Below are 23093 nucleotides of genomic sequence, written 5' to 3' on the forward strand. Positions count from 1 at the left end.
TTAACCTTAAGGCTTAAGCATTGTTGATTGTTGCTTTAAAATCTCCAGAAGTGAACCGTATGTACCGAGGAACGTGGCTACATACAGCAAACTACAGAAGCTTCTTCCTCTCTTAATAAAATGCAAGTGCAGCACATTGGCTTTTTTTGTTTCCTCACTGACTACACATCATGATCATTATGATTTATGATAACTTAAAAAAAACAAAAAAAAACAAGGCGGAATACAAAAGGTATTGACTACACCAAATTGGATGTTTAGCATCATAAACTCAGTATCTCCCATTTATGAAATGGTTTCCCCATATTCTGGACGCTCAAGTCTACATTTATTAAAAATGGCAAAATATATAAACAGCACAATGTACTTTGAAATACTTTGTTTCAAATAAAAATCTTAGTGTTGAATGAACAAATAATAATAAAAAAGAAGGCAACGGATGAATGTACACTGAACAGTAGGGGAAATAATTAAGTGGAATGTAGTAGGGGTTATTTCTAGCAAGAAAACCGAACCGAAAACGCCTCTTAAACGCTGAATGGAGAGCCAGTTTACATAAAACAAGACGTAATAGTCACATCAAGGGTACCGCATCCTCACAATCCCAACCACCGAGCGAACCTCCCATTGTGTTGGTTTGTTGTCGTTGTTGTTCTACATGACATATATTCTTGCATCTACCACCCTGTCTACACTCTCGTGTGCGTTTTTTTTCATGATCGCTGCTAGTTTGGCTACAACCACGTTTCCAGACTGGCTGCTCTAATGGCCCTCTGAGTCCGATGCAGGAAGGTGTAGCCACCCGTCCTGTCCCTGTATGTCCCCAGCGATTCAAGGACACATGTAGTGGAATCCGGTTTGGGTGCTCTCTGACGGCAGACGTACAGAGTGATATTCTACCTTTAAAAGAAAAAGACCCTTGTCATGAAAGGGGTGGTAGAGGATGGGGCGCTGAGGGGGTTCCCAGTGAAGTCCCAGCACCCCCTATGTGCTGCGTTCCCTTAGACATCGTCCTGTTCTGGGGCGAAGAGCGAGGCCAGCCCTGTGCTCTCGCTGTTGTCCATAACGTCCCTCTTTGTGTCCGGCTTCACCTTCTTGAAAAGAGACGGCAGATTCCGGATGTGGACCTCTTTCTTAAACTGCTGCCCCAGTGGTTTCTGCAGGGAGAAGCAGCGGGATGAAAATTTGTTAAAAACACAGCCTTATGTATGTACACATTTGGTCACTTGATGCACTCTTATCCAGAGGAAATTGCATAGATAACAATTTGTTACCCATTTATACAGCTGGTATATTTACTGAGATCACAGTGGGTTAAGTACCTTGCCCAAGGGTACAACAGCATTGCCTCAGTTGGGAACTAAATGCCAACATTTTACTTAGGAGATCATCTCCTCACCACTACACATCACACTGCCTCACAGCCTTCCCTATGAAAATTGCATGAGTTTTTATTTCTTCCTAGAGGCAAAAATGATGGCTGAACTGTTGAAAATCCATAACCATACTGAAGTTGAAAACCAAAAACTGGGGCAGAGCACACTGCCCTCAAGCTCTCCCAGTAGAATCTATTGAGAGAACTTCTACCCATATGTACTTCAGCAACAACAAGCCAATAAATAAAGTGTAGTCCTTTATAAAGCATTGAGCACTTTATGTTCCCTGGAGGACAGCTCCCCTACCCCCACAGTCCCAGCCAGGAGCTTTTTAAATTGGTCCTTCCTCTTCTTCTCTCCTGGCTTGGGAGCCGTCGGGTTCAGGATCTTCTGGTCGAACTGGTCCAGCGTCTCCATCTGGATGTTGGGGATCTGCGTCATGACGACCCGAAGCTCTGGGTAGCGTGGCCTCTGTGAAGAACATCCAGAAATCACTCCTGTTACATTGCACTGTTAACTATGCAAATCTATGCATGTATTCAGCACGTTGACCACACCTTGTCTCGGCAAGGAGTATTTAAAAAGCCAATGCTTAAATACAAGCTACACCAGTTCCCACTGTTTGTTACACTCTTTTTCCACTCCAGCTGTGGAGCCTCAACATTATAATCTCTGATGGAAACACAGCCACCCAAATATATAAAACCTGGCACAGTTTCACTATACTGGATACGACAAAGGGAAAAAATATTACATGATTATAAGGAAAAAAGAGGCGAAAGAGGCAGATTTTAAAAGGCTGGCAGCAGCCGGGCGGTCTGGACGGCTCACCAGGGCCTCATAGATGAGGAAGGCCAGCTGCGTCAGGGCGGCGTTGCAGCCCTCGTGTTGCCCGTGCATCTGCAGCCCCTTCAGCACACTGGTGTAGAACCACGTGACCGCCTCGGGCAGCAGGTTCCCCCCGACCACCTACAGCGGAACACACAGAGAGTCCGAGTGAGCGTGAAGCACCGAGAGAGCAGGGCACTGCAGACACGAGCAAGCCTCTCTGAGAGCTCCCGCTGCGCTTGGGCAGGCTCCACTGACTGCAACTCTTATTTTTTAAACCAACACAGCTGACACGTCCATTAATACAACTGAGTGTCTGATGTGCCAATTCAAAATCAGAATCAGACTTTATTGGCCAAGCATGCTTCTACACATACAAGGAATCTGACTCTGGTTCCAGTGTCTGGTTCCTAGTAGGGCGTGCATACAACGTGAAAAGTGATGACAACAACAAATACCAAACAGCAGCAGTGTTAAATTTCAGATTAAGAACCTTGCTCAAGTGTATAACAGCAGTGCCCCACCCTGGACTCTACCCTGCACCTAAATATTGCTTTCAGACTGGACAGGTCAAGTTATACAGTCAAATCAGTCACAAGCCATACACTACACTGCTCCCAACGACCCTTTCAACAAACAATTATTCCCTCTGCTTTGGAGGACATAAATTACCCCCCCAATGAGCAAGGTGACTGGCTGTTGGGTGTTACTGTCACTCAGCACTCAGCCTGATGGATTTAATACATACACTGGAGACATCTTTAACAAAAAGACAAGGTCAGAAACCTGGTTCTTCATCAGTATGATTTACCCAGCATCCCACCATACCCTACCTGTCGAAGCAGAGTCCAGCCCACCATGGAGGCTGTGCGCTGGCAATTACTAGTATCCTTCCAGGACAGGGAGTTGAACGAGATGGTCAGGAGTGTCATGTAGATGTCCTTAGGGGCAATCACACACAAGCCTTAGCTTCAACATCCTCTATAATGCCGTCTTATACATAGAGGGTTCCCTTGTGTCCCCAATTTCCCAGTGTAGTTCTCTAAATCTGGCCAATTAACCATCCCCCAGGTTTAACTGGCTAGGTAAAGACCTCCCTCCCTACCTCTGATGCACGGTGAACATTACAGCACTGTACACCACCCAGCCCACACACCCAAAAAATTCATTAAATTCATTAAAGCATACAGAGAATCAGCAACAGTCTTCTTGTTTGTATTGTATTTGATGTTTAAAATTCACGATTGACCTCATATCTTAATGACAGATGAGGCAGCCTAGCTACCCTCGCCCTGTTAATTGGTTTTAGATTCCTGAATGCAAGGTGTTATACAGACTAATGGCCTGGTCTCCCTTTAAAAAAGATATAATGTAAAAATAAGTAAGTAAACTAAAACCAGTCAGGAGAGAAAGAGTGACTGGCTGCTGGCTAGGACAGTCACCTCGTGTTGGAGCAGACACTTCCCCAGCTCCGTCAGCTCGTCTGAGGGGTAGGTGGGCGTCACAGAAACAGCCTGGGAAGACTCTGTTGCCATCATTTCCTCCTCTGGAACCAATACACAGAGAGTCAGCATCAAAATGCCCACGGAAACGTCAAAATAACCTCACAAATGTTCCCCAAACCCTTCCCTTAGTCATCACACTGATCTCTTACATCATGTGCCTCCCCCCCCCACCCCCCACCCAAAGCTAAGGAATCCCCCTCCTCGCAACCTGCTGCACCACCAATCCCAACCTTACCCACCCATAAAAAGGGGCAAACCATGCTTCAGTACAAAACGGTTGCCAATGTAGACGCTTACCATCTATTTCCTCTTTGCTGCCTGCCGACTCCGGGGCTTTTTTCAATATGCAGGTCACAACTGAAAGAAAAGAGGGTGAGAAATGTTTGTGCACTCATTTCATCACAGGTTTCATGAAGCTGCATGCACTCTAGACGTTGCTATAATCCTGCCATTTCAGGCAGTCCTGCCATGGCCGGGCCTCCATTCAACAGGCCACACTGAATGGTAGGTCGTGAATCTACTTCCAGTCTTGACCAGTAATGATATGTTCTAACTTCAGACTCAGGCGTATCCATTTCTGTGTACCTGCTCATCTAAAAGCACTCTCAGCAGAGTATGAATGGGAGTGTTCATTAGGAACTTCTGAACATATCTACATTAAAGTACCTGTTGCTCATTCAACTTGAATTGAGACACTTATGCTCTTTTGTGCTGGAAGTCGGCTCTGGATAAGAGTGTCTGCTAAGTTAATGTAATGTAATATAGTGTACCATGGGCTAATAATGAGTCAGAGGAAAACACCTTCAGTGATGTGGCACTGAACAATCTAGTACTTTTCTAAAGACAGTGCTCTTGCTGTTAAATCAGGATTGTAATCTACTGTACGCTGCTGTACTGTATGTACAAGTCTGTTTGCCTATTCCTTGGTCCTCTGTATTGCTTCTTTTTTTATTGTATATTTTTTCTCTTTTCCTTTTCCTCACTCAGTTCAAATTACACTTTCCTGCACTTCTCCTGATGCCTTGTAACGTGAATCCTGTCCTCACAGCACCCACTTAAAAATGATATACATCATCTCTGGGGCTTTCAGGCTTTCCAAAAAGGCTCTAGATAAAACATAGGCAAAAGTGAGGAGCACAGATGGGCTGAATGACCTGTCGTCACCATTAGACCGTGTGTTCCATTATCTGCGGGCAGAACGTACTGAGCAGGTCCAGAACCTCCCGGGTGACCAGGCGCACCAGCTGCTCCTCCAGCATCTCCTGGGTCACCTGATTCTCCTCGCAGGCCTCGTCCTCCTCTGAGCCGCTGGGAGTCCCGACAGAGAGACAGAGAGGAGTCAACAAAGAGTCAGCTGTACCAGTTAAGTATTAGTGATCAACAAGTATTTTGTGTTCTCGAGATGAACTAAAAATATTTCTAGAAATAGCAATTGCCTCTTTTGAAATGAAAAAAAAACATGCTTAGTATACACAACGTTTCACATCCTATTCATGATCCAGTCAAGGGTGGCTCTGTGTGAAAGGTACCACACCCACACACAGCTGGCATTTTGGTGTACAGTCCTCTAAACACAGCGGGAAGTGGCAAATACCAGGAGGACCCACGCTGAGTGGGAGGGGTTCTTACCACAGACTGCTCCTTTGGTTAATTATCAGCCACCGCTGATTCAGTCTCTGCAGAAAAGAGAGACAAGTAACAATATGAACAAGAGATCATCAGCACCACAAACTAAGCATCCCATGTAGTGAGCAGTGAGGCTTTAGCATATCATGTGTGAGTACAAATCCCATTCCAGCATTTAGCAGCAGTTTAGCATACCCAGTAACCAACAGTACAAGCTTTGTGCTCACCAATGTCTGAGCAGACTGTAATAAGTACACTATAAAAGGAGGACCATACAACCACCAACTGTAAGTATGGACATGCTGTGTATTGATATGGATATTACATTTGTTTGTTAAATAAATGGTGTTTATTAATGCTTATGGTTTTTTATCCTTACAATACTGTACACATTCACATTGCACTACCCATTTACACAACTGAATTGGTGGTTAGAGCACTCTGCTCAGGGGTTTAAACAGAAATGTCCCAGAATTCAGATGTATGACATGACTATTCCACACAACTGCCCCAGATATTGAGGTGAACCTCACATGACCTTGGCTTTAGGACAGCTTACCTGCAGCATGTACGCGAACAGAGGCCCCAGCAGCGGGCAGAGAAGACTTTCGTAATACTCCTGAGGACAGGACAGCACCAGCTGCTTCATGAACACCCGTGAGCACAGCCATGTTAAGGAAACCCTCCAACAGACGTGTGCACTCCTCCAGACCAATAATAAGACAAACCCAAGCTGCTATCCGAGGACTACACTGCAGTGGTGTAGCAAGCACTGCAGTTTGTGCTTGCTATATATAGGTCCTTCACCCTACTCGCTCCTGAAGAATTACCACTGATCAGTGCTGGATGATTTCTGGGATAAGTGATTTTTTTTCATTTGAATGTACCAGCTCGAAAATCACCACTCCTCCCTTGTTTAAAAGGTGCTCTGGGGTGTGGAGGATTATTCTACTAGCATATTTCCCCAAAACGGCCATGTTCACAGGCTCAGTTCCACTGAGGTCATCAGCATAAGGGGGCTTCCCTGTGTTTGACTGGTAAAAAAGATGGTCATAAACTCTCTCTCTAAATCCCTGAATTTCCAGCAAAAAAGACACTGTACTACTGAAAACTGAACAAACTGTTTTAGCTCAGGCAATTCACAAATACTTGTGTTCCCTTCCTTATACTGGAGCTAGCTGCAGCACTGGATAAATCTAACCACTGCCAAGCACATTAAGGCACCCGTTTTCAGCTCAAATACACAGTGAAAGTTAAAAAAGGAAATGACAGCTCAGCAGAAAGGATATGCAGCATCGGCCGCAGGCGGTGGTCAGGGACGTTGTCCAGGTTGACGAGGACAGAGTTCACAATCTGCTCCGCCAGACCCTCAATGGTGTAAAAGTCCTGCTGCAGGGATGGTCCCGCATTGCCCAGGACATGGTAGCTGTGGGACAGTGAGGAAAAGAGACAGAGGAGAAGAAAGAGACAGAGGGAGGGAGAGAGAGAGAGAGAACGAGAGAAAGGGGGGGAGTTTGCAGTGTTCCCATACAACTAAGATTTGCACTTGTCCTGACCTTACCCAAAAAGTCTAATGCAAAGTATAATTTCAATTTATATACAATGTAAAATACAATAAATGCAATTTAAAGATTTTTTTTATTGTTGCTGTAGTCAAATTTCTGTGAAATTAGGCTATTTGGAGGATGTAATTTGGGATATTTGATGAGTCATCGAGGATGAAATGTTCCTTTGTGGTGCTGATAAATTCCCTTCAACTGAGCTGAAAGAAAGGTGACGCAGCCAGAAGCACAGAGAGCTTTAGGAGGTGGAAGGAGGCAGGACGTTAGCAGGGAGTCTCTCCCGGTCAGCAGCGACAGTGCCTCACCAGTTGTCGTAGAGGGTGCAGAAGAAACCCTGCATGCGCTCGAGCGTGGTTTTGTACACCGGGGAGTCGTAAATATCCAACACCGGCTGAGGGAGTCCTGCAACAGAGCAACAAGAAATAACATGATTTAAACCGTTATGGTGATAATACCGCCACACATCTCTCAGGAAATATCAGCCTGAGGAATATTCATAACATGTCATACCCTAGAAATGTTCATTCCTGAGCCTGTGTTGTGGATCATGTATAAAAACACAGGAGAAAGTGTCATCTTTTTACACAAAATACTGATTTCACTGCAGCCCTGAACTTCTGTAATTAATCTCATTCAATTAATTTGAATTGACAGGAAATGTTCACTCTTATGTAACTATTAGGCGAATATATCAACTATAGATAAGTTCCATAATATTTAAGTCCATGCTGTTCTATGCATAAATACAGAGTAAAATATAAACCTTTTTTTTTTACCCTAAAGTTATCAACCATGTGACTTTGAGCCTGAGATGCTACCTACCCAGCACCACATTCTTCTCCACGTCCATGACATCATAAGCTCTGGCAAATGTCTCACTCAGTCGTGCCATGTTCTCAGGCAGGAACAGGTTATTATGGGTCCTGGGAAAAAAAGAATGGTTGCCTCAAAGATCCCTTCCACCTGTAAGGCATGACTACATGGTCTTTTTCTAGATTCAGTGAGAAGTGCACAAAAAAAAACCTTGATAAACAACTAAAGGTTCTTTTTTTTCCTGGAACAGCCATGAAATAGCTCAATTGACAGACATAATCCAATCTGAATTTGGTGTGCACGCACTACCTAACTTTTAAAACCTTGAAAAGGTAAAATGCATGTTAACTTCTGTATTGAGGGTGATAGTGAATTTTTAAATTCTTTTTACTTTTTTGCTTACTGCCATTTCCAGTCACATATCCAGTCATATATCAATGCCTGTGAGTTTAAACTCATTCATACAGGAAGCACAGAGCTTTACATATTTTGTGACGATGAAACCACAAGGATTAAAACTAAAGGGCGGATTTTTTTGTGTGCAGAACACATTCAACATTATCATGTTAAAACAGCATTATGTAGGAGTTCAACATACCAGGTAAAAAAAGGTTCTGCGAAACAGGATATGCCACTCACATATACTGTGTTTGAGTAAAAAAATTTGAAGCGGATTCTGTAACTGAAACTCTGTCTCTGACTTTGGGCAAGCGGTTGTACTTTTGGCCATTGGAAGTACTTTTCCGCCCTATTGCTTCCTCAAATGCCTAACATGGCAAATACATTTACTCAGGTGCTCATGTTATGAAAACAGAAATCTCTAATTAATCTATTCAAATGAGTCACACCATTCATCAAGTACCCACCATTCCATACAGCCAACGTTACCATGTTTTTGAATGCTCACAACTGGCTGATCAATGACAAAAGAAGTTGATGATATTAGTAAACCAATGATGTATGCCTGCCAGACTGAAACAACAGCTTGATATAACAAACTGCACTTTGATCGATTTCACACACACGTGTTGTTAGCAATGGTCAAATAATGACCAAACCAGGGACAGAAGCGCTCTCACATTAGGATTCCTTAGAGTGCACAGATGCCTGACTCTTTCCACTGTCCTTCACTACACGTATTCATTAACCCCAAGCGGGGTCCCACGCTCTAACTCTCGCTTCTGCAATCTATAAATCCGAGCCACCAAGAAGCCCAAGGAATGTTTGTGCTGGCAATGAGTACCTTACTGCTAGAAACGGGTTCAGTTCAAAGTCTTTTGAGCTGAAGGCCATTAAAACACAAAAAAATGAAAGAAAGAAACAAATAAAAGAGGTGACGGTTCAGAGCTGAGAGGAAACGGAAAAGAGGCAGGTGTGATGTTTCAGTTTGGTTACCCTAGTCTAAGCAGTGCAAACTTCCACCGGCTCACCAATGAAAGTCAGCACTGCCTGCACGTGCTCGCTACAGTGATGGGTCCCCAACTCACACCCTCTCACTGGACTACAATGGGAGAGGTGGCCCAGGAAGTCTCTGAAGTCTCTAAAGTACGTCCCCTCCCATGTGGAGCACTGCGAGTGCGGTGGACCTCTAGCGTTGCCTCCCGCTTGGACCAGCAGGGGGCAGCACTGGGTCCGCACCCTAGCCCTCGGCTGCGTGTTGCTCTGGGGAGGGGGGGTGCAGTGGGGGGGTACTCACGTCCGCCTCCACCCACCTGATGAGGGCCAGCACGTTGGGCAGCAGGGCGAGCACCTGTGCCGCGCAGGGGTTGCGGTAGATGGGGCTGCCGCCGGGGGTGTAACCGACCACAAATCCTCCGGCCCTGGCCTCTTCCAGGTCTGCAGGCCAGCGGGCCCGCTTCACTACGCCCAGAATGGTGTATACACAAAAGCTGATCTACAGCAGAGAGGAGGGGGGGAGGAAGAGGAGGAGTGTAGGTAAAGGAAGGAGATTAAATTAAAATCAAGAAGAGATGAAAGAGGACAGCAGCTTTAAGGATCTATTCTGGCTTGCACACACACACACACACACACACACACACACACCCAAAGAAAGGCCAAGTGGGGATGGAAGAAAAAGTCCTGGACAGATGGATACCTGACCTCACTGTCCAGAACAACTCAGGTCCACTGGGCACTCACAGTGGCCTTCACCTGCACCTCAAACTCTTCCTGCACTAAAGCCATTTATCCAAGTTTTCTGTCGGCCTGATTGGACTCCTGTTTTCTGTTTCTAATCTGCCGTGGGCTGTATGTAGTTGTTGACATGTATTTGTTGTTGCCATAAAAATACCCACATCGACACAACTAGAAATGCTAGTTTAAAATCCTAAACACATCATTCTGAATGAACTGCTCAACAAAGCAACATTACCATTCACAATTACAACTGATGAAACACAGCTCAAGTATCCATTCATTAGTGACAAGTAAATGCTCCAGGTCAAAAGAAACAAGAGAGAATCCTATATATCTCACCTTTAAACGATCAAAGTTAGAAGCGGAATGCAACTGAAAAGTTTTTACCGCTAACCTGAAGGGTAAATATACTTCCGAGTGAGGCACTTTGACAGCCAAATTATTTTGGGGTGCCCAGTCTTGGTGTTGGGTATCTGCACTCCAGGTTTTCCAGCTCTTTAAATGACCAAAGTTCAGATTTGGGAGGAGGGGACAAACTGACTTTGAGTCTTAGAGCCTTGGGTAAGGGTCATGTCCTCTGGTGAGTAAATGAACTGTGTGGACTGGCAGCCTGGGGAACCAGGACTGGGCACCTCCGAACTACAGGGATGAGAAACCGCCAATCCTTCAGCCTGACACTACTAATGCCGGTGCTCAGCGTGAAATGTCCTTAAGGCGAGGCACCAACGCTCACCCTTGACCTGTTGATCCCGGTCAGATCCTCAGCGGTGGAGTCAGTCGTCGTCTGATCGGCCCCAACAAAGGACAGGAAACGCGCCGGGTCCCAGAGGACGCTGTGAAACAGAAGAAGAGATCAGAGAAAGGCAGGACCGTGACAACCAGGCAGAGTCTGTGTATTTAAAGCGTGGAAAGGATATTCTGACACATCATTAAAAATCCTATAAGGTTGATTTTTTTCAGGGGAAATTTGTTTGTGAATGATAGAGTTGATGGTGAATGGTAGCCTTGCTCATCTGTGCTGTTCAAACTCAGTCAAGTCTTTCTGCTGCTCAATGCTTACTTTCGGCCTAATCATTACATTACATTATTGTCATTTAGTAGATGCTCTTATCCAGGGCGACTTACACAGGTCACCTTTTTTTTTTAACATGTTATCCATTTATACCGCCGGATATTTACTGCGGCAACTGGGGGTTAACTACCTTGCCCAAGGGTACAACAACAGTGCCCCAACAGGGAATCGAGCCAGAAACCTTCTTTTGACAAGTACTGCTCTTCACCACTATGCTACACTTCCGTCCCAATCAACCTCTCAATAAACATTAAGAAAAAACAAGCATTTGAGTGCATCCCTATCTTATTTGGTCTTTACACAGGGGGCATTTTATTTGGTGTCACACAGGGGGCATACTGCCTGGTCTCCTCGGACTGCCAGCGCAGGGACACGGGGGCCATGAGCTCCTCCAGGAAGGCCTTCTGCTTGTTGTAGTCCTTGAACTGGTTACTGATGAGCACCAGAGCCTCCATGAGGGCGCATTTCTCCATCTGTGTCAGCAGCAGCTCGTTGGAGAAGAGCTTCTTCACATGGGTGTACAGCATGTCGAAGCAAGGCTGGGCACGCACACACACACACACACACACACACACACAACCAGGATGCATGTTAACTTCTGTATCAATTTGCTTACAAGGTCTGTGACTTGTCACTTTCTTAACAGATCGACTGTGCAGCTGTCAAAAGAAGTAAGAAAGTGGTCTTGCATCTGCTAAACCATATTTTCAAACAAACTTTAGCAAGGAGAGTGAAGCTTCAAAAGCTTTAACTAACATTTCCTCTCCTCGTTCCAAATCAAACTCAACGGCAGAGTTGCCTCAAGCCATTCCTGTCACTGAACGAGAAACCATCCAGCCTTGCTGAGCCAAAACGGGGCATTGGTAATCAAAAAAAAAGTACCTAAATGTAAAAGCCCATCACCAGTCGTCTAAGCTGAAAAACATCCAATGGAAACCAGTCACCACAAAAATAAAGAGTAGATTTTGTCTCCTCACATGTCCCTGTTCCCTGCTACCAGGGCAGTGGCGATGGACATCAAGAAATTAAGATGGAGCACAGCCTCTACTGTGCCCATTCTGAGGATAGAGAAATCCCTCTCTGCATTTGTCTTCCCCCCTTCACCATCCTCTCCCCCATGGCCCTGCTACCCACCAGGATGAACTGCGGGTAGTCTCGGCACATCTTGATGATGGAAGAGCAGGCATGCCTCCTCACGTTCTTCACTGCTCGAGTCCTGGGGGCCTGCCAAACAACCAATCACAGCAAACCTTACAGCTGCCCATTAGCTGGAGACAATGGGCAAGTGTTCACGGCTCTACACTGACTACTATGTCACTGAACAGGCACTCTTTATCATAACACAGCCCTGCCTCTTTATTTCTCAGGTAAGCAGTGAGTGCCTCTCATTCAAGAGGATTTGTTCACTTTGCTAGCTAAATAGGTCCTTCTGCTTGGCTTCACATTGCTCCTACTTTTCATTTATTCAGCTGCTGCTGTTCTGCATTTTATCACTTCCCTAACTAGCTTGTAGTTATTAATGGCTACTTGTAAAATTACGTGTATTTAGTCTGACTCCAGTGGAATCTTACCCACATTTTAGGTTAAAATAATGCAATTGGAACTTTATTAGGACGTGACATGTGGGCTCCTGTTGATAAATTATTACCTTATGGACAATTTTTTTTTAAAAAATGACTGGGGCTTAAAACATTAATTTGTGAGATGATGATATCCAAATAATAGGTCTCTATGAATATTCATTGGTTAGTGTATGCAGGAGAGTGTGTTCTGATGTCAGGGTCCTGTTAATTATGCCGTTAGGGTAATAAGACTTGAGCAAAGGCAAGTGAGTGCCAGACAGACAGACAAGAAAGCACTGAAAGTTTAGTGCTGTCTTCACTGTGGGACTTTGGTTTCGTTTATTCGTTTCTCAACAGGAATGTTTCAGCGTGTCGTTTCATGCTCAGACCTGTGACATGACAAAGATTTAAGTCTCCTAAATTCTAATTCTGATTTAGAAGTTACAGATTTCTTGCCTGAAACAAATACCTGTCAACCACTGCAATGCCTGTAAATGTTAAATCTACTTTTACCACTTGGTTTGAGCTTGGTTGAGTGTTCAACCTGTGTGACAGCTAAATGAAACTGAAACAAGCCTACTTAAGCTGATGAAAGAAATACTGCTGGTAAACACGCAGGGGCTATATATACAGCTGCAAGGGGAACTGGCAAGATTTCAGCCACTGGAAATGGCCAGCAGTTGAGAAGAAACTGGAGCCCCCTGCTGGACTGGAGGGTATTACGGTTTATGCATTATATTGCCATTGGCTGTCTTCACACCTCATTTATGCTCTCAGTTTGCACATATTAAACTACTAAGTCTAGATATTTATTTCTCAGACCCTGAAAAGACAGATAATCTCCATAACTCTGCTGTAATGGCACACACACTGTTAGCATTAAACATCTTGCCCTGTGCCAAGGTACTGCCACCACAGCTGTCAGTCAAAATCAGCCCTCGCATGTCTCTGAAAGTAACGATCCCCTACAGAAATTCGTATAACAGCAGCGACAGTCCATTGCATTTCCACACCACAAAAGCGTTTCTCGCATGTGATTCTGAGGTGGGTCCTGCGTGCTGGCCTGCGACACCACTGATGGACTCCTACGCGGTGAATATCATCTGCTGATGTGGCAAGGGGACTCGGGAGGACTGGAGCTCTTACCTTGCTCTCTTCTATCACTTCAAACGTGATGGAGGCAAAGAGCTGCAGATGAGAAAAAAAGACGTTCATCTAAGTTAGAAGTTCAAACACAGGAGAGGGGGGGGGGGGGGGGGTCTGCACTCTCTGCATGGCTAGAATAAAGATGCATAACTAGGGGTGGGTCTGGAAAACAGTTAATGCACAAGAGACCACATAACTGCAGATCCGAGGGGAAAAGTCAAATAACCGCAGTGCTTCTTTGGAATGCTGAGTTTAACCAGTAACATCGCTGAGATCTGACTCACAGGAGTAAAAAAGGCACACCATTACATTACATTATTGTCATTTAGCAGACATGTTATCCATTTATGTAGCTCGATATTTACTGAGGAAATTTTGGGTTTAGTGCCTTGCCCTAGGGTACAGCAGCAGTGCCCCAGTGGTGAATCGAACCAGCAAACTTTCAGTTACAAGTTGTCCTACAAGTTGTCCTTCTCCTACAAGCCGCACCAGCATAGTCTTCCTCAGGCAGCTAACATGAAGTGCTGCTATGAAACTTTCCACACCACCCACAGAGAGGAGGGCCGCTTACCTTGTAGAGCACCTGGGGCAGGAACTGAGGCCTGTGGGTGACGAAGGGGAAGAGGGATGACACATTGGTCAGGACACAGGAAAGGATGAGGGGGTCCCGGGTCTCGTAGTTCAGCACAGCCTGCAGAAGTTCGATACCCTGGTCCACTGGTAGTTTCTGGGGTGGCGGATGGGGGAAAACCAAAAAAAAAAGATAATTACCATTCTGATCACCAACAGATGACAACCTTTTTTAACTAATGATGGTGGAACAAAAATTAGACTGAAAGCTTATCATACGGTGCACACACTGACCAAAATAATAATGCAGTCAATGCACTTATGCTCAACCTGTGTAGGCGGGCTATGTACCTCTTTCTCCACGTTCTTGAAAAGCTGTCCCACCACGCTCTCGGTAAAGAAGGTCATGGCGTCCCACTGCACCACAGAGGGGGAGAGGATGGAGCACAGCCCCTCCGCCGTCTTCGCTGTGGACCAGAGGGAGGGGTGGGACACTTTCAGTTCTGCAAATTTCTCTCATGATAGGGCACTGCTGCCCAGGTGTTACCATTACACATTTCAGCATCATGTTACAGTGTGTTATTGGACCCACTGAAGCTACTTTTTCCTTTGTCTGCTCTCCATGCAGGTACTGCTGTATGCTTATTTTAGCACTCCTCTCAGCTTGAGTCTTTTGTACTGGTTGCTCTTGTTACTCCTATGATCTGTATTTAGTGCATGAATGATGTATACATACTATCCTAATGCTGTCACACCTTATAAACAAAACACTGTTTTAACAGAAGAAATTCAAGAGTACAATAAATGCATGTTCTTTTCATAATCGTGACTGTTTTTTTTTCTCACGATCATATTCAACACTTCAGGAATCTGAGTCCTTTGCTGAAGAGGGAGAAGTAATGGAAGCGTGAGAATGAGACATGCAAAGAAAAAAAAAAAGCCCCTCTCTCAAAAGTTCTCCACCATACTCTCGATCTGTGCCAGTCACGGAAGTGATCAAACGCAAAAGCTTGGCCACATGTTAGCCACAACTACTGGGGGGACCACCCCTGCCACCCACACCTTAACCTAAAAACTTTTTGCCCCTGTGCTCTGAGACAGGCCTTTTGCTAAATGACAGGGGACCCCCACCCCCCCCACCCCCTCAGTCATCATTATCCTGTGACACACTGTGAAACTAACCGCACCCTACGGAGCAGACAGCCATGAAGCCTGACCTCACCACAGAGTCGCTAAGCTCTGACTACCACACTGACAGCGCCGACTCTTTTTGATGTGGCAGCCTCACCTTTCCCCTTTTGAGTGTACAGTTCTTCAGAAATGAAACACCAACCTCTTCCCAAAAGCAGACTCAACCATTAGCCTTTCAATATTAAAACTAGGGAGGGGTTCAATCTGAGTAATGAACACAGGCAGCAATTATATCATTATGTAACACAAGTTACATTTCTATTCCTACCACAACTTCCTTAATATTGGACATAATATATAACAACATAATTACTTCACCCAGACACAAGCAAAAAAAATGTTATGCAAATAACCAACATAAAAACACTAGAGTCACCTGTACAATGATCCACCTAATTGGACTTTGAAATTATATTTCTTTGGGAGAAAACCTAACCCCTAGCAGATATCCCAAGCACACAGCAAGTAAATAGGAGTCATTTATACATGCGCAATTTCCACAGTTTAAGCTTAAGAGGTCATCCCCCCTCTGCCATATCCATATTTTGAAAGCAAAGGCCAATCCCTTTTGGTTTCATCACCCCCTCAGACAGAGTGATCGCGAAGGATAGAGGAGGCCTTGCCACTCACACATGGTGGTGCCGACATCGATGGGCGTGTTGATCTGGTACTGCAGCCACTCGCTGGCGATCTGGAAGGCCTCCAGTGGCACGATCCTGCAGGCGTTGCGAACCACCTCACCCTGCTGTGCCCGAAAAGCTGGAGCGACACAAATAACCAATCACAAAAGCTGGAGCGACACAAACAACCAATCACAAAAGCTGGAGAGACACAAACAACCAATCACGCTGAGCAACACCACCACTACAGACGTATCCCCATAATATTCCCGCAGTGGCAATCACATTTGTCAACATTAAAGAAGAAGCTAATTAACACACAAATCAAATGCAGCTGTTAAGTAATACTGGTATGGAATATTGTTCTGCACTCTGATTAGACAAGACATTAATTTAGCGTTGAGCATATAATGTACCACATGCCATCTAAACCCAAATTGACAGCATCTAAGTATCTACTAGATATTAATATTTCACTATTTTACAACAAGGCAAATGGGGTTATACATTGTCTTGACACCTTTGTGCGCTTTTCTACAGTTTATTCAGACCATGGCCTGATGCCTGGCAGCCATAAGTAGCAATATTAACAGAAATCATAAAACTTAAATTCCATGAAAAATGTTTTTTGAAGCCACAAGAATAGTTAGGAGAGTTAGGAGAGTTTATAACCAATTCTTTTGAAAATATCCATTGGCTAAAAGAAGTCAACAGATAATATATTCAAATTTTGGAAAAGAATATGTTATAAGCCCCTCAGCACATGTCCTAAGGTCTGCTTGTAAGCATCGTCAAACTACAGTATTTCATTTCAAAACTGGAACTTTTGAGAGAAAATGCTCACAGTTGAAGAAGGAGTTGAAGTCCTCATCGCTGTCAAAGTCCACACGTGAGTACTCACAGCTAGGGCTGTCATTTTTGGATGGAAACCCAGTCTGTGAGAGGAAGGAGAGTTTAACACCCAGCTGCCCAGAGCAGGCAGGAGCACATTCAGACAGAACAGTGCTGGGAAGAGAGTGTGATCAGGTACCTTCACCAGGTTGGTCATGGTTGCCCTCATGTACTTGGTGGTCATCTTCACAATGACAGGATCTTTTGACAAAATGTCATGTCTGAACAAGGTGCCCCATGTAATCTGTGTAGATGACCTCAGAAACTACAGATATCAGAAAAAAGGGAAAAAAACACAACTGATTTGTCTAAAGATAGCCTGCTCTGGATGTCACTAAACAAGGAAATCCAGTTCTTACCCAAACAACTATGACTGAGAGCAGTCTTTGGGTACATTTAAGTCATCACTTTCTGATACTTCCATAAAATTGCACAAAATCCTGTTTGTCTCTGTAACAGTAAGAAATTTCAACAAGGTACAGCAGGAACAATCAGGTGAGAGGGTTTACCTGGCTAGGGTGGGTGGTGAAGGCAAGGAATGCTTCCATGAACTTGTTGAGGTTGCTAGGAACTTCCACATCAACATCAGATCCCTTCAAAAAGAGAGACATCAGTCAACATGGCTGAAATCATCATACATCAGCAACTTATTCTTCCTGTAGTGATGTTTTGCAGCTTCTCGGTCAAATCATTTATACTATCCATGCCTACAGTGGTTTTTGCATGTATAAATGTAATACTTTCAAGCCTTATTATTATCATGGAAACAGTCAAATTCTCCTAATTTTGGGCTACTTCAAAGATGGAATTGTGGGGGGAAAATACTTTTTACCAACATAATACATTCACTTGTAGGAACATTTTCAGATTTAGGCCATTTCCCATGGCTTTTCTAGGGCAGAGAGAGATATTCCAGCACTTTCCATGACTAATCCCCAAGACATACCAGGACAAAAATATTGTGATGTCTCTTGTCAAATGAAATGTACTGTTTATACTGAAGCCAAGGCCAAACAATGGGCAGGTTACTCACCACCAGGGAACAGAGCTGACTGCCCAGGGCACACAGAACCTGGCACAGTCTCTTCAGGAAGGTGTAGTGTCTCTCCACCAGCCCCGGCCCATCGACCGACCTGGGTGAGACACAGGCACATTGGCTGACTGGCTGAACCAGTACTCATGTGGGTGAGCAAGGCACCATGTACTCTGGTCAAAGGCACAAATTACTTCAAGAACACTGACAGTGATATCGGCTCCTTTCGGAAAGTGGGAGAAGCTTTGGGTTAATGTACATAGAGAGTAGATGAGTAATGCGTGGTCTTACTGTGGGTCTGAAAACTTGTTGCACATGGCTGCTCCATCCGCAGACCTGGAACAGAGACAAGATGAGTGACTTTCCAGGTAGAAACTGCTGCAGAAAGCACCTGCCCAACTATGTAGTACATGCACACTCATACCAATACTGGCCCAGCTCTCAACTAACACAGTATGTAAAGGGGCTTAACGGACCGAGCAAAACTCAAAGCGCGCAGACGGCACAGACGATTATGATCTCACTCTTTCAGTCATCGTGGCAGGGTTAAGCTGCGGTGGAACAGCTCCCAGACTGAGGAAGAACACGTAGAAACATTAAGGGAAGAAAAAGCAGTACTGACTGTGCAGCTGACAGTATGTAGTGCATGGCCACGTCGTCGAACAGCACCATGAGCGGTTTCCTGTCCTCCAGCTTGCCCTGTGGAGTAACACACAGCACAGCAGGAAAACAGTACCGATGAGTCATGACGAGCGATTTGAAAATCAGTCAATTAAGATCAGTGAATTCTGTGCAGCACGATGCCCAAAAAAAAAAAAAAAAACACACACAATGTCCAGCTCTTCCAATGCCCAGCAAGATTTTAGGGCCAAGGAAGCCATTTTGGCAAATGTCAAACAACAGTGTCTTCCCATTTGTGGTTCAATATTATTAATCATTTTGCCTTTCATTTTTTTCAAAAAAGTTTACTGAAGTCAATTTTTCAATATTATACGCAAATGGGAAGGGTGGGTTATATGGCGTGCTGGGGTGCTGTCCAAAGGAAAAACACGGGTCAATACTTCCTAAAGGTTCTCATGGGGGAAAAGCCCAGATCAAGTCTAAAGGTACACCAGTTTTTAATGATAGGCTTCACTACGCATTGAGCCCATGGCTCCATGTTGGTATGCTGAACTCATTCCAGTCTGGCTATTCCAATTATAAATGTGGGTGGCATTCATTTTTCCCCAAAGTGAGTTTACTCATACTATTCCAGTAGTAGGAAGATAGAATGGAACGTCAGACTGCCTCTCCTGCTCAGTGCACAGAAACCCACCTTCCTGCTGACAGCGATAAGTAGGCACTCAGCCGCCTCCAGCTGCAGCTCCGTCTCCCCTAGCAACAGGCACAGCATCTCCAGGAGACGGCAGTTGTCGTGGGTGATGTGGACCAGGGCCACCCAATCAATGTAGCCTGCCAGAGTGTTGAGCGTGGCCACGCCCACTCGACAGTGTGCCTTGGCCTGAGTCACAGAGGGGTGTAAGGAGACTATCTTAACATGAGCAAGCTGACACACTGTGCATTACAGTGCATTACACACAAAGCAATAAGGCCCCTGTTATGTCCTCATTATTTCTTCTCACACATATTACTGGGTAATTACACAAGACGGTATGTAGTGACAGGAGTTCTTATATGTCCTACCATTAACTCAGACAACTGGGAAAAACCATGCCTGAATCTGTGCTGAATCTTAGCCTCTTTATTTTAACAACCAATCACGCTTACCTTTGATTCCTGACTGGGATTTCGCTTCTGGAAAAGGAAGATATACATTTGTAAATATGTTCCAAACTTTAGAAGGCATATAGTAACTTCAAGCCCTGATCACTATCACATGCATGTTTTGGCAGTGTAAGAGGAAGAATGTTTAACTACACAAAATGTTAGCAGAGCTACATAAAATAATGTTATTAAATTTACATTACATTTATTCTTTCGGCAAACAATCTACAGCATTTAATAGCTCCTGACACTACGACATCAGTTTTTTCCCCCATAAACCCTGTGGCTATTACTGTCATTCAAACATCTTACTGATGATTCCAATAATAACTTACAACAGTGCAGTATACAAAGGACATTCAGATCCCTACATTACCCAGGGACTGCTTTTATTAATTAATGAAAAAGGCCTCTGTAAGCCAATTTGGTCTCTCAGTGGCTCACGGCCTAAAGCCTGAGTGTCGCTGAAGTGAGGCACACATGACACACTGCAGATATGGCCACTTGACATTACAGTTTTGTTAGCAAACAACATTTTCTGTCGTACATATATGTGGAAACAACTTTGTAAGTGACAAGGCCAAATACACTGCAAGCTACAAGTTTTTAGCTTGACATTTTTAGATGTGTATTAAGGGCTGTATGCGCAGCCTTGTAAATTCCATGTTCAGCCCGCAACAGAGGCTGGGCTGAGAGCATCAGGTCTGTATGCTGTACATTAGTCTCTCTTGCCTAAACCTTCTGAGCGAGCCCAGAGTGTGGTGAAGGGGGGGGGGTCTGACCAGGCGCCGGTATTCGTCCACGTTCCGTTGCAGGATGGTGAGCAGGAAGCTGAAGATGCTGTCCATGTTCTGGGTGAGGGTCTGCTGGATGTCCCTGCGCCGCTGCGTGGGCAGTGTCTGGAAGGTGACAACGTCCTCCGCCAGCCGCAGCAAAATCAGCATCACCAGCTCTGTCTGGGCCTCCTGCGTGTGGGTGGGAGCTACGGTTTCAGTTTGTCTGACCGCCCTAAGTTTACACTATAGAACCTGGATATTGCCTAGAGGGATACAGGCTCAACAACTGGAAGCATGTCAAGCTTTTGTGGAAACATAAACCACTCTGAAAATAGGATTTAAAGCTTAAAAGTTATAAACCTTAACACTTTCAGGCCACATTAGAAACCCAGCCCCCAGTTTAGACTGCTTGTCCCAGCAGTAATTATTTAATGTTTTCATTTCAAAGGTTATTTTTTGTGTTTTGCTTTGCCTTTAAAAACATAAAATGACACATACAGGTAGGGCTTTCTGAAAAATCACTAAGCTTCTAACTAGTTTCAGGCTTAATTTAAGAAGGCAGAGGAGAACAGACCCCTAAATTGGTGAGGGTTTCCAGTTCCGTGAGCATGTCTGGCCAGTGCTGAGGCCATTCCCTCTTAATCATTTCCACAACGATACGGGACAGGACATCTTTTATGTGACTCTCCTCCTCCAAGATGGGGTATGTGCCCTGTGATGCAGCCAGGACACAAACGCATTACATTACATGCATTTACAATACATGTTTTACTTTCATTTAAAGTGAGAGCAACATGGCTCAGAAAACTTTGCAGATTTTCCTTGATATTAATGGTTACAACAGAAAAAAAACAGGCAGACTAAAATTTCAGTTTGCATTCATGAAGTAGTAGATGTAATGCCCCTTTTGACTTACATTTGATAATAATCCCATTGCACAGTTCTTTAGATGGACCTTCTCTTGCTGTGGCATGTTGTTCCAGCGAAATCTAATATTTCAAAATACATTGGGTCATTTACAGATCAATGGCGAGAACAAATTCTTAAAGCAGAATTTCTTTCAACAAATGAACTTCTAGTTTTAGAAGTCTTACAGTCCAAATATTGTAAGATTAGATATAATCCCTTCTGGCAATGAATGGCATTCAGTAATTCGATATTGTCACCCAACCGAAATCTCCAACATTAAAATGTACAATTACAGAGTTTCACGTACTTGATGACATGTTCCAGTATTTGTAAGCCGAAGTGTCTTACGACTGCGGTCTGAGACTTCTCTGCTAGTTGCAGCCCACAAGGAACGCAAAACGGGCATTTCTCTTTGAACTCCTCACAAAACTGTAAGAAAACGGAGACAATACATTGATATCAAAATTGAAAAAAAAATTAATCGCTTCCTTAACTACAGTCACGTTTAAACACACTTAGTATTGCTGATGTGTTCGGCTCCTTGCATGGTAGTGCACCAGCTAGTTACTAACTAATGATTTACCAAGCAAAGCTGCAACACTCTTTTTGCAAGATAACTAACTTGCTGTTCGTGCATCTAGATTCACACGTGGGGCTGGACTGTAGCTAACTAGCTAATGATCTGTCAAGTATTGTACCTTGCTAGCCGGACAGTTAGCTAGCTGAGCCGAAAGAAAGCTAACCAGCGATCCCTAGACTGTATAGGAATTCATGACACATTGAATGATCCCACAAACAGTTAGTAAGCTATTTAAACAAGTCACGAAAGACAAGTTCATGTGGAAATATTAGTTATCATTATTAGTTATGTTGCCGCTTCGACCCTACTCATTGTCTAACTGCATCAAGCGAAATGCAGTTACCGGGTGAAATGCTGTTCTGGCCAGCGAAACATCAACTAGCCATGTAGCTTGGAATGAATGAAACCCACAGCAACCTAGCGTGAAGGTTCTCACATTAGCCAAGTTAACGGTAACGTTACTTAGCTAGCTATCATTAGATCACGACTTTAAATGTCGGCGTCTCCATTGCTTATTTTGACCCAGCTCACAACACCCGAGAAGGAGCTGACTGGTTAGCTAGCAAGCTTTTCTGACATTGCAATATCTAACTAACTAGTTTCACTCAAAATGTCAAAACACGTCTCATGTTGCTAGCCAGATAGCTAGTTACCTTTAGGGCCTCCAGGCGGTATCGTTGGCTAGATTCTGCGTCCATCATTACATTCACAGCTTTAATTAGCTGATCGCACATTGCAGCTACCGGTTCCGCCATAACTTCTATTATTGTTTGGAAGTAGCAAATGAACAATCTAAATGAGGCGAGCTGTGTAATATACAGTACAATACTAAACACCTGCAGAAGGACTGCACGCGTACCAGGTCTTTACACCATGTACACACACGCGACGTGCTAGGCCGTGCCGAAACACGGCGCATGAGTATTTTACGATAATTTCTAAGGCTTTATGGGACTCGTAGTTTTGTCAGCTCTTGGACAATTTTGAGCATTGACTGCTATGCCGTAGGTAGGGTGTATGACTAAAACGTGCTTTCCGTTAATGTCTGGAACCTTTAGATGAAACAATCTGATTTTATGAATCCATTCGTCAGGAAGAAGTCATATATCTACAAAGCACTACATGTGTAGTTA

General features: G+C 44.3%; 1 protein-coding gene across 1 annotated transcript; it reads right to left on the bottom strand.

Moving 5' to 3' along the window:
* Positions 1–467: 467 nt before the first annotated feature.
* LOC118789936 (exportin-5) lies at positions 468–22840 on the bottom strand. Its single transcript, XM_036546680.1, has 33 exons — positions 22614–22840; positions 21688–21809; positions 21388–21460; positions 21046–21183; positions 20478–20660; positions 19699–19725; positions 19247–19432; positions 18554–18630; positions 18223–18267; positions 17932–18031; positions 17408–17491; positions 17038–17163; positions 16852–16942; positions 16018–16146; positions 14548–14663; positions 14198–14353; positions 13627–13668; positions 12053–12142; positions 11258–11457; positions 10580–10679; positions 9423–9604; positions 7720–7820; positions 7203–7299; positions 6625–6761; positions 5895–5992; positions 5339–5385; positions 4914–5017; positions 4007–4066; positions 3647–3750; positions 3038–3145; positions 2208–2345; positions 1683–1847; positions 468–1157 (listed from the first exon to the last, which is right to left on the bottom strand). Exons 1-33 carry the CDS (start codon positions 22713–22715, stop codon positions 1002–1004), a joined length of 3684 nt encoding a protein of 1227 aa, XP_036402573.1. The 5' UTR covers positions 22716–22840; the 3' UTR covers positions 468–1001.
* Between the last annotated feature and the right edge of the window lie 253 nt (positions 22841–23093).

This window comes from Megalops cyprinoides, chromosome 15, assembly GCF_013368585.1.
Source record: "Megalops cyprinoides isolate fMegCyp1 chromosome 15, fMegCyp1.pri, whole genome shotgun sequence".
NCBI classification, from domain to species: domain Eukaryota; kingdom Metazoa; phylum Chordata; class Actinopteri; order Elopiformes; family Megalopidae; genus Megalops; species Megalops cyprinoides.

Coding starts and splice junctions, on each gene's coding strand:
- LOC118789936 (XM_036546680.1), bottom strand. CDS start 22,715: ATGGCGGAACCGGTAGCTGCAATGTGCGATCAGCTAATTAAAGCTGTG. Junction 14,354..14,547: donor TCAAGAACGTGGAGAAAGAG/GTACATAGCCCG, acceptor CCGCCACCCCAG/AAACTACCAGTGGACCAGGG. Junction 3,751..4,006: donor CAGCAAAGAGGAAATAGATG/GTAAGCGTCTAC, acceptor TATTGGTTCCAG/AGGAGGAAATGATGGCAACA.